An 11,617-nucleotide genomic window follows, 5' to 3' on the forward strand; every position below is an offset into this window, starting at 1 on the left:
TCGAGCTAGAAAGATCGGACATTGGACCAAGGAGATCGGATGTTGTGAGAGGTTAATATACTGATAGTCGAGTAATACGTCAAACGAGATAATGATGCGATGAAGGTTCGGATGAAGCGTCGGATGAATCAATGACATGTCAGACAATATATGATTGGCATTTATAATCAATCATGTCTTGATCGAAGTAGGTTAGGTTATAATTGAGTTAGTTTTGGGTGTGATCATGCTAACTCAATTAGAAGCCCATTGGCCTAGATTTGGCACTGACTTGGGCTCATTGGAAGGCTCATTCGGTGACCCAAAGTTGGGTCAAGCTGTGGTACCACGCGGTGAAACCACGTGAGCTGCAAAAAGTATGAAATATACTTCTTCCAAAAGACTCGGCAGTGGTACCGCTAGTGTCAGGTGGTGATATCGTTTAATGTTAGTGTTGCTAGCGTTGATATCGCCAGTACCCTAAAAACTCGATGATTTAAATTTTGGTTCTAATTTTTGAAGTTATTTAGAGTCCATAAATACCCCGCCAATTCCTGTTTGGGTAAGTATAAATTAAAGTAGAAAGGGGAAAGAATACTTGAGATAAAAGTGTGTAAACTTTATTAAAAAGTTGAGTTCCCTCCTTTATTGAGCTTAAAGGTTGTTCTAACGAAGGTGTGTGAGGGTTATCTTGCAAAAGAGGGGTGTAAATATTTTCTCTTTAAGCCTATGAAAAGGAGAAATAATTATAAGAATGATAGTTGATCTTCGCTCATCGAAAGAAGATTATTAGTAAATACCGATGGCCTCGATGGAAGAGGAATCGATAGTGGACGTAGGTCGAAACGATCGAATCATTATAAAATCAGTTTACATTTCTATTATACTCCTTGTTATCATTGCTTATCGATTTATTTGCCTATTATTTTCACTGACATTTAATGTTAAACTTATTTTCGTTAAAGCTTCATCTTAAGAAATTTTATTTTACTAGGAGTGAAAGTCATCAGAGTTGTATGTGTTTTATCTTAACATCCCTCTTTTCCTATATCTAAACGAGAGGAATTTATCTTCCCTCTCTTCTCTCTTCGATCAAAATGAAAATAAAAATAAATCATTTATATGGAGATGATGCAAGCGAGAGTCATGTCGAGTGATTATAAAAGCGCTCCATGATAATTCATGCATTGTTAGGACACAGAAGGTTAGATCGATGTGATTTTGTTAAGGTATCATTAGGAGGAATTATGCTGTCAAAGATAGCAATATTATTTCGAGGAAACTAATATATCATGGCACAATCGAAGAACTCTAGTCACAGTTCTTTTTCCATGATTCATTAACCCCTTTTGAATCCAAAACATATATTTATACACTTTAATGATTAGAGTGAAACATCAAATAAAATGATCGAAAAATATAATGTAAATACAAGACAAAACACAAGCGAAGACCAAATTTAATTCATAAGCATAAATTAAATATTATCAATGATCAAATTAAATATAAGATAAACATCACTCGAGATAATTATCTTTATTAGCGATGTAATCGATGCTTTGGATCAACCAACCAAAACTCAACACGAATAAAGGAGGAGAATATTCTACAAAATATTTTTTTTATTTCAAAAAATATTCCTTTCTCCCCTTTGCAAATAGGATTCCTATAAGTATCCACTTAATCCATTCATAGGTTATTTTAGTATACAAACACACTGATTCTCCCCCACATGTGTGGATGGATATCTTAATTTTTTTATTATTCTTATCCTCTCAATTACCAATATATTATTATTAACCGTAGAAATAATATATATATATATATATATATATATTTTGAGTAAATGATTAATCTATCAAAACAAAAGAATAAATGAATTAATTACTCAACAAGTTAATATATTATTCGTCCCATCGAATCGTAAAGTTAATAAGTCAATTATCCCATAAATCTATGGTGAAGAATACTTATATGAGATGTCATGGAACACTAAAAGAATTCATAGAATATATAGATCAGCCACTTGGGTATCCCATCAAACCTTCGATCATTGATTCGTTTGATCTGTATTATGTGTTGAATCGTTGGAGCGTTTGGTTTCTACTTATATGAGCCTATGCACGCACGACGTACGCTTTGACTCGTTCATGCACCGGTCTGCATCATCTCAAACACAAAGTCTCAGCTTTCACAAAACACCAGTCTGAGATTTCAGGACGAGGGGAGGGGGTAAAACCGGAGAACACCGAGCAAACAGTACCCAACCTTTAGATTTCAGGACGAGGCATCATGTTATTATCACAAGGGAGCCTAAGACGAAGCAAGAGGACAACCATAGATAGCGTGAGCAGATGCCACGAGCCCCGAATCCCACCTCCGCTCATTGCTGCTTCGAACTCTTCGCCGCTGCCGGTTTCCCACCCTTCGCCTGCCAAAAACACGGCTTAGATAATGATACCCGTATCGAGGACGAGTTCTACGGAGGTACCTTCCTCTTGGGCTCCCGAGGCTTTTGCCCAGCTCTCTTCGGGGCCTTCTTCGAGGCCGGCGCCCTCGGCGCGCCCTCGCCGGCCATGGCCGCAGCTTCCTTGCTCTTTTCCATGATCCCTACAGGTTTCGCCGCCTTCGCCGACGCCATTCTTCTTCTTCTTCTTCTTCTTCCTTCCTCTTACTCTTCGAGTCTCTCTCCACTCGACAGCAAGAGGTTTGGCTCGACTTTCTTCGCTGCCTCGGATGCGGCATTTATAGCGTGGGATTGTGACCGCAGTGGCGGGGGAGAGGGAATCAGATTCGAGAGCAAAGAGCAACGCTGGGTTGAACAATCGTAGCATGTTGGACAAGGAACAACTGCGAGCTTCTAGACGGAATCGGATGCAAGCCCACGTTGTCATGCAGGCATCGCATAGGATGTGTGCGGGCTTATGATGCCATTCACATCGCAAATCAAACGAGAACGCATCGAAAGTGTCTCAAGCACAGTAAATGATTCGAAACGTAGTAGTAATGATTCTTGGAAACATATTATTCTTTTAGTTATATACTTTTAGTATCACAGTTTTTATATCTAAGAAATTTATATTAAATTTTATATAATTATAAAAATAAATTATCTAAATTTATTTATTTTAACATCGTTAATTTTATCAATGAAAATATAAAAATAAAAAAGATAATTTCAATCATTTTCATTGATGATAGTGAACGATGATATCGTTGGAAGTCTGAATGACTGTTGTGGATGAGAAAAGTAACGATGAAGGGTAAAGGTCATTTGTCGACGTCAACACAGTTATTGAGCGGTGAAAGAACTACTGGACACTAACAAAAATGTAAAGTGATATTGTTTAATAATTACATTGGTATCGACGTAGAGCGACGAAAGAGTTGCTTAACAACTACCAGCATCGATACAAATGCAGTTTATCCATATTAGTTATCCACGACCCCCGATGGTATTATTATTTGCTATCACCGATATCATCCACGATCATCACCAACTAAAATGTTAAAATTACTTTTATCAATTAATTTTTATGTTTCGGTTAGTAAACCCAGTAACATTAGGTTAAATGGTCCAAATATTTTATTTTCATAATGAACTATAATGCATAGATTTGTTTATGAGAAATTGAGCTTTTTACTTTTTATTTTCGGATGTAATGATACTAATAAAATCAGTAAAGTCGGATTAATTTATCACGTATAATCGATAAACCAAAATCGATCCTATCATATACCAATTTATCTTTTTCCGATATTTGATTTTTTTTACTTTTATTTCACGTCATGCTTACGTCACTGTTTCCGACCACGTTCGGCGGCAATACTGACCCCGCTGCAGTCAACAGCGAACAGTGAGCTGCTTCCTGAAGCAGACACAGTGCTGCGCCACACTTTGATCGTAGTAAAAGGGTCTCAGCCATGCTAATTATCAGCTACTTTAATTCAAATGCTAAGCCTGTTCTATAAATCTCCGCTTCCACGTACAATCGAATCGTTTTCTAGTGTTCCAATCAATCTTTTGACATCTCGTCCTTTCCCCTCTCCCCTAAAAAATGTGTTTATTGAGATCTCAAGGTTGAAGACAAGTCTGTAGCAGAGTTGCAATGGCGTTGGTCGTTCCTCGAATCGAGACATTCTGGAATCACAAGCGACACAGGGTTCTACGTATGAAGCCACGCAGAACATCCATGGATTATGTGATCGTTTTGGACATTTGGTTGCTCTCCCTGAGGAACGTCGTCCCACCCCTGTCATATCAGAAAACAGAGGAAGAAGGAAAACAGAGGTCGGTCGATGCTCGTTCGTGATGGCCTGGTCAACAATGTTGGGTCATCGACTGCACCTGGACCGGACTCTTCTCCGTGCACCTGCCCCAAGGTTGGTCACGGACCGTCCCCTCGTCATCTCTCCTTCGGTCACCGTTCTTTTCTCTCTCCGTTGTCTGCCATGCAGGTTTCTCTGGCTTCGTCGCCTGCGGCTGTTGTCAGTGTTCTCCAGTCACCCCATGGTATTGAAGGGCTGAAGAAGTGGCTGACGAGAAGGACTAGAAGCATGGAATAAATGAGCCCTTTGTCCGAAAGCAGACGGACACAGGCAGGGAATCTGCATTCTCTCCTCCTTGTCTTTGCTCTTCGATCGTCGCCACTGGTTGCCGTGCTGTCTTTACCTTGTCGCCCTCTCTCGTTGTCGCTTTGTCTCTCCCACCGATGAGGACCATCATGGCAAGCAGCCCCCACGAGCCCTCCTTCTCCTCCTCCAAGAGACACTTCCAGTGGCGAGGTGGAAAAGGAGGTGACGAAAAGAAGCGAGGAGGGAGGGCGGAAGGGGAGACGCTTGAGGTCTCCATTGCCACCTCATCATCACCGTTCTCTTGTGATGGTGACGCGCCACTAGCAAGGAAGAAGGGCTCGACCTCCTCGGCGGCGGCGGCGGTGGCGGTGGCAGTTTCGAGGTTCCGGGCGGTGCTGACTGCGGCATTTGTGGGCAGGCATCGACCCGTGGGCTTGGGGCCCCGTGTGACGGGCACGCTGTTCGGCCATCGCCGCGGCCACGTCCACTTCGCGTTCCAAGTCGACCCGCGGGCCTGCCCGGCGGTGCTAATCGAGCTGGCGACGCCCACGGACACGTTGGTGAGGGAGATGGCGTCGGGGCTGGTGAGGATCGCGCTCGAGTGCGAGCGACGTGCGGGCGGCGGAAAGAAGCTGCTGGAGGAGCCGCTGTGGCGTGCGTACTGCAACGGAAAGAAGTGCGGCCACGCGGTGCGCCGCGAGTGCGTGCCGGCCGATTGGAGAGTTTTACAGGCGGTGGAGCCTGTGTCGACTGGCGCCGGTGTGCTCCCGGGCGGCGACGGCGTCGCCTGCGGGGACGTGATGTACATGAGGGCGAGCTTCGAGCGGGTGGTGGGATCCAGCGACTCGGAGGCCTTCTACATGATGAATCCTGATAACCAAGGCGGCCCTGAGCTCAGCATCTACCTGCTTAGAGTCTGACATTTGTGAGAGGCGGCCGAGAAAGCTGGTCGATCCGGTGGTCGTTTGGCGATTCCTGTCCCTGTTCTCCTCCTCTATCACCCGTGTCACCTTCCTCTTCTGCCCTGTGGAGGGGTGGTTTTAGCAGACTAACTATAGAACCTGGTCTCATGCTTCTTCTTCTTCTTCTTCGTCGTCGTGATCTTTTCTCCTCCGTATATCCTTCACGACTACACAAAGTAACGTCGATATGTTGCAGAGTGGCAGAATCTAACAACGTTTGGCGATGTGGATCGATTACCGACATTCCTAAACGAATGTGTTACACTCAGCATTAACACAGTTCCTACTTCTTTGCTATTATCTGTCTCTTGCAGTATTGCTAGACACCGTGAATTGTCCTTTGTCGTGGTCAAGGCTCACATACATGAGTGGGAGGCGAGAGCATCGTTGGTCAAAGTGGATGATGCATGGATGGAACTTGGAAGTGATGCGTGCACAGTGTTCATGATAGCTCCACCACTGCCCAAGCAAGTCCAGGAAAAGACTTTGGTGCATTTGCTCTGATCCTCTGTTACAAGAACAGAGGATTTTTCTGCTAAGAACTCTATGATTTAGGACCTTCAGAAGTGTTGAACAGAACAACACAGTTAAGCAAAGATCGCCTTACACACCAAGTGGAAACTTGGGATTGCCTAGTTCTTGCATCGCTGAACCCCCCGAAGGACCTGCCCGCTGTCCTGAAATCTGCAGCAAAGGTTTGGATTGTTCCAAGCAGCAAACCTGCTTCCCATCCTCCTGTAGAACTCGTCCGAGAACTCGAGCTCTCCTGTCAGGTTGTTGTCGTTCAGGTAAAGAGCAGCACGACCAGATAGTTCTTGGAACTTTTTGGAGACGCTGCCCGTGAGATTATTGTTATCCAAGGCGATAAATCTCAACCTTCTCAAGTCCGTAATGTATTCTGGAATTCCACCGATGAAGCCAGTGTTAGAAAGGTCCAAGGTGGTCAAACTCCTCAGATTCCGCAACCCGAGTTGCTTTAGGTTCCCACCCAATGGATTGTCGGAGAGAAGCATGTACCGGAGCGACACCATGCCTCCGAGGGACCGTGTCGTCCCAGAAAGACTGTTGTTTCTCAGGTCCAGAAGTGTGAGATTCTTCAGCTTCCCGAGCTCCGATGGGAGCTCTCCGTTCAGGTGATTGTTGCTCAAGTCAAGCTTTAGGAGTGAACTCATGCCACCGATTGAACACGGAAGAGATCCACTCAGGGAGTTGCCGCTCAAGTCCAGGATCAAAAGCTCAGACAAGTTGTTGCCCAAGGAAGCCGGGAGTTGGCCAGAGAGCCGATTCCCCGCGAGCGACATTCTCTTCAGGCGGACCAAGTTCCCCATCTCTAGAGGCAGCTCGCCCGTCAATGAATTCTCTACCAGTACAAGAGATTGGAGATTCGAGAGCAGAGCAAGATCGACGGGAATTGCTCCTGTGAGACCATCGTTTGATCTGAACTCCAGTGTCTCCAAGCTTCCAGATAGCTTTCGCCAATCCTGAGACAGGGTGGTGGTTTGGCTAAGAGAAGTGAAGCATCTGAAGAAGGAGAGGCTTCTCAAACGTTTCAGCTCAAAGAGTTGGGGACTGAACGCTGCTTCCTGAGAGCATTCGAGAGAGTTGTCAAGAACCGGTCCGATGTTGACGACGGTGACGTACCACAAGCCTTCGAAAACGTCGCATGACACCCCCTGCGTTCGAGAATTCAGGCGAGAACGAAGTCAAACGCGAGCTTGAAATCTATACGCAGGAAAATGATCCAAAAAACTGGAGATCAAATAGAGAATAATCCATTAATAACCTGTATCGGAGTCCATCCGCAAGGATCAGGATACAGATTCCGCCCATCCCAATGCCTCCCGACGAATCCTTGAATGGCCAAATACAGAGCTTCTCGTTCCGTTTCCTCCATCGGAGCTGAGACAGCATCTACCTCAGATGTGACGAGCAAGCTAATCAAGAAGAACACGAGCACCGAAACAGCTGTGTTCGCAACAGGTTTCCTCATTACGATTCAGATGGGAGAAACTGCAAGAACAAAATGAACAACAGAAGATTATGAGCATAGACAATATCAGATCATCTCTTCTTGCTGGTGCTCCACAAAGATGACAGTTTCGATAGAAGGATGGGACTCCTTCATGACATCTTTTGGTTTGAATCAGTGTTTGGATGCAGAAAAAGCGAATAGTATTGGTTTTAAGACCCGAAGAACAAATGCAGTTCTCCTGCACCACAACTTTCATGCCACTGATCTAGAAAACACCCAAGAAGAAGGGTAGCAGACAACACTGCCACTCGTCCAAGAACTGGTTACTGGATTGACAGTGCATTTGCAGTATATATAGGCATGAGATTGCCCGCTCAATCCTGTGATGGGCAGCGACTCTAAAGGAGTGTGTGAGATTGATGGAGCTGTAGAAGGGATTCATGGGCAACATTAAAGCATACAAATAGGAGAGGACAAATAGGTGGACGCCACTGCGCATGCCTCACCGGAACAGAGCGTCAACGCGGGCACAGGAAAGAGGTAGACGGTGGACCATCCCCAACCATGGCTGTGAGATTGGATCCATTGGAACTTGAACCCAAAAGCAAGAACGGGCTCCGCCATGGAGTCCTCTCGCTATCACCGACCCATATGACCGTAGCACTGGCTCGTGGTCTCACCTACCCATCCTTCCCTTTCTGCTTTTGTTGGCATTTATTGTGTGCAGGCTATATGTGGTTAGGCTTTGGACCGATACATGCAAAAGGCTCGACTTAGAGCAGACCGCCCCAAATGGTAGCTTTAGCAAGTCGAACCAGACCGATTCGTCTATTAATTGGGCCATCCGGACCGGACCGGACCGGACCGGATCGGGCCAAGTCCGGTCATCTATCGTGACCCAAATCCTTCCCTCCTTCGCCTTACCTATCTCGATCGCTCTGCGCCTTGCGAGTGGAGCGGAAGAAGAGAGGCGGCGGCGGCGGCGGCGGTCGATCCAATGGCGGCGGCGCTGTTGAAGCACAGAGCACCGGTGAGCCGAGGTGTTGGATTCCTCCTCCGATCGTTTGATGCCATAAGATCGCTCGGCGCAGCTTCTTTGCCCCCGTCGGGCGCGGAGGAGGCCGAGAAGCGGCCGAAGCGGAAGAAGAAGAAGAACCTCTTCGAGGTAGCGCAGTTCCTGCCTGACTGGGGAATCGGATACAAGATGGCCAAGACCCACTGGAGGGACGTCTGCTACGAGATCACTAAAATCAACTTATACAAGGTGGTCTCCTTCCTGTCTTCCCCACTCGACGCCCTCTTCCTCCCCTTTGTCGTTTCCCTTTTCCTCTTGCATTCGTTGTTGTTATCGTTGTTTTCTTATTTGTTCCTTTGCTTCTCTCTTGATTGATTCTTGACAGGATGGGCGGCATGGCAAAGCGTGGGGAATCAGGTACAAGGCCGGTGAGTTCGTATTATTCTTGCTGCTCGAATTGTTTCATCGTCTTCTAATTCCATGTTGTCTTTCTCCATACATTCTTGGAGAATCATTGTGCTTCTTCCTCCGGTGAAAAGTTCTTGTTACAATTTTCGCTCGAAAAATGCCATTTTTATATCTGTCATCCGAGTAGGGAGCGAAGAATCGTCAACTGACCTCGTCCTGTGATTTCAGTCCTGGAAAGCAAGCTATACAAAAACAGCAGATAACAATAGGAACATAAGGAAAAAAGCCTGCTTTGTTCATCAAGCACCACAGCATACCTATTTATGGACCTTTTGTTTCTTTGTGACTGGTAATTTTTTGGTCCATGATCATAGTTGTTCTTAAGGATTTAAACGTACAAAGACATTGGATACTAAGGAGGTCTGTAGGCTAGTTTAGAATTTAGGGTTGAATGGTTTAGGAAGAATTAGAAATGTAGGATTTAGCAATTTTCCCCCTCATTGCATGTTCTATGTAAGATTAAGATTTTGGGAAATGTTAAAGAAGATCGATGAAGCGCTTGGGCATAATTCTTTCATTTGTTCTTGGACAAAAATGAAATTGTACCTATTTTGTGATATAAGTTCGGAGTGACATCCCAGGCAGTAAGTGATTCTAAAAGTTATCATTTCAAGACGGCTTACATCTGAAAGCCATAAAGAATATCTGTATTTTTGGACTAAAATCTCTTGCTTTTTTTTGCTTAGATTAATTCGAAGATGCTTCTGTGAGAAATTTAAGTAGCTTATGAAGTCTATCTTGTTTGGATTTGAAACGTATATTCGTCTTCCTCAAACCGCGAGGTATTGTTAGTTAGGCCATACCGGATTACGTGCAGGAACTAATTGAATCACATATGATAGCGGATTTGACCATTTTTGGCTTTATTGTAATCTCATCGTCGCTTACACCAAAATCTTCCTAAAATTGTAGTTTCCATAGTTAAAGCCCAAACTCAAAGATTTTAACTTATATGTATTTGTTTTAAAAAAAAATGAGTTAAGACAGAAAATGCATTTGGGTTCATCAAGTTACATTTGATGTTGACGTAGCCATTGGACGATTCCTGTCGATGTCTGGCATCCCGTAGGACAGGTGTTAGAATTGTTTTCACTAAGGTTTCTAATTTTAATTGCTTCACATTTCATTGTTCGCTTATGCTTTCATAAAGTTAATAACTCATAACCACTGTCATTAGTTGCATACTATAATGCATAAAAGTTCGCCTTGTTATTCTTTTTTTTTTTTTCAAAAAGTTTTCCGAATCCAATGAGTGAGGTTTCTTTTGTTGAATTTCACGAAGAACATAATATTTGAGCCGCCTAAAGAGGCAGGGTTTTTAACGTGATTCTAATTCTGGTTTTAATTATTTCTGAAGTTCTACCTTCATCCCAAGTAAAATCTTTATAATTGCAAGAAGGCAAACTCATAGTAATAGCATCTCTATCTTTAAGTGAGAACTTAAAAGTCGTAAACTTACTTGGTACTTCGTCTTCTAAGATATCCGAAGGTAGGGATGAAGCTTTGTTTGCTATATTTTTTCTGCAAAATGGTATATTTCACTGAGCCTTTTCTCTTTTGGTGGTTAATACGGCGTGCGATTCTGTCGCATACCTTCTGTGGTTTCACAGAGGCACTATTTAATGGTATTGGCACATCACCATGATCTAGTCTGGTGCTCATTTGAATTTTGAAGTTAAGATGATGTGCATCCTTGATCCTTTGAATGTACCTGTTTTCATCAATTAGCAAAATTTGCAGGCTTACCGGCTGCTGATGCTCCTGTGAAGTTAAGTGGGGTTAATAAGCGCGGTTGGAAATATATCCTGGAATCCAAAAAGAAAATGGAAAAAAGCACCCCCAAGATCGAGGATCAAATTTCCGCTTGATGTGAGGTCATCTTAGTGCAGAATGGGTGTTCCCCGATATGTTGTTTTTGTGATCCACCCACCATTTGTCTCCTCTCCATGTTACGAATTCCTGATCATCTTTCCGTGCTGGTTGTTACCTAAGAACAGAAGAAGTTTGTGTGGTTGCACAGACATGAACATTTTTGCTTCCTTCTGTTCTCTCTGTGATGTGTGTCGAGGCATGACCGCGCTTTCTTCTTGTACTCTGTTGTCTTTCCTGCACAAACTTACGAGTGCATATTTGAAGGGAGGTATGTTTCCCGAGTAGGTGGATGCAGACCTTTCTTCTATGTTCGACGCGATGCGTTCCTACATCATCTCTAGCCTTCTCTTGTTGGTGCTGTTCTCGTGCCGTCTTGGGTTAAGCTTCTTCTATCATTCTCCGTCGGAGTGTGCCCTTCGATCACCCATGTCGGTTGTGAACTACCTTACCCTCGCCGGCCTCCCTCGGAGCAGCCTACGTGAGGTTATTACCCTCCACCCACCAGGGACTCCCCAAGACGGATACTACTCTAAACCGAACAACACACTGCCTGGGGACTCCCTAAGACGGATACTACTCTAAACCGAACAACACACTGCCTGCACCTCCGCCGCTGAGTCGTCCACTACAGGAGTTGTCCACCACCACCATCATCGTCTTCACCAATCACATCATTGTCAAGATGTTGGTTAGGGTTTTTTGGCATGCTGTGGTTCCATGAGCCTTGTATTATATGCATCCACCAAACCAAAAACAGACGAAACTGTCATGCGT

General features: G+C 44.4%; 3 protein-coding genes and 1 long non-coding RNA gene across 4 annotated transcripts; 2 read left to right on the forward strand and 2 right to left on the reverse strand.

Moving 5' to 3' along the window:
• Positions 1-2,212: 2,212 nt before the first annotated feature.
• Positions 2,213-2,695, reverse strand: LOC135618149 (uncharacterized). Its single transcript, XR_010488933.1, has 2 exons — positions 2,471-2,695; positions 2,213-2,410 (listed from the first exon to the last, which is right to left on the reverse strand). It is a non-coding gene; the product is annotated as an uncharacterized LOC135618149 (long non-coding RNA).
• A 1,369-nt stretch (positions 2,696-4,064) lies between these two features.
• Positions 4,065-5,636, forward strand: LOC135619426 (protein MIZU-KUSSEI 1-like). The gene has a single exon (XM_065121427.1). The coding sequence runs from the start codon at positions 4,692-4,694 to the stop codon at positions 5,472-5,474; it is 783 nt and encodes a 260-aa protein (XP_064977499.1). The 5' UTR covers positions 4,065-4,691; the 3' UTR covers positions 5,475-5,636.
• A 352-nt stretch (positions 5,637-5,988) lies between these two features.
• Positions 5,989-7,989, reverse strand: LOC135619425 (piriformospora indica-insensitive protein 2-like). Its single transcript, XM_065121426.1, has 2 exons — positions 7,300-7,989; positions 5,989-7,189 (listed from the first exon to the last, which is right to left on the reverse strand). The coding sequence occupies exons 1-2, from the start codon at positions 7,504-7,506 to the stop codon at positions 6,149-6,151; spliced, it is 1,248 nt and encodes a 415-aa protein (XP_064977498.1). The 5' UTR covers positions 7,507-7,989; the 3' UTR covers positions 5,989-6,148.
• A 421-nt stretch (positions 7,990-8,410) lies between these two features.
• On the forward strand, positions 8,411-11,010 carry LOC135618658 (uncharacterized). Its single transcript, XM_065119733.1, has 3 exons — positions 8,411-8,752; positions 8,889-8,931; positions 10,712-11,010. The coding sequence occupies exons 1-3, from the start codon at positions 8,486-8,488 to the stop codon at positions 10,837-10,839; spliced, it is 438 nt and encodes a 145-aa protein (XP_064975805.1). The 5' UTR covers positions 8,411-8,485; the 3' UTR covers positions 10,840-11,010.
• Positions 11,011-11,617: the final 607 nt, after the last annotated feature.

The sequence above is a fragment of the Musa acuminata genome, chromosome BXJ2-8, assembly GCF_036884655.1.
Source record: "Musa acuminata AAA Group cultivar baxijiao chromosome BXJ2-8, Cavendish_Baxijiao_AAA, whole genome shotgun sequence".
NCBI lineage: Eukaryota > Viridiplantae > Streptophyta > Magnoliopsida > Zingiberales > Musaceae > Musa > Musa acuminata.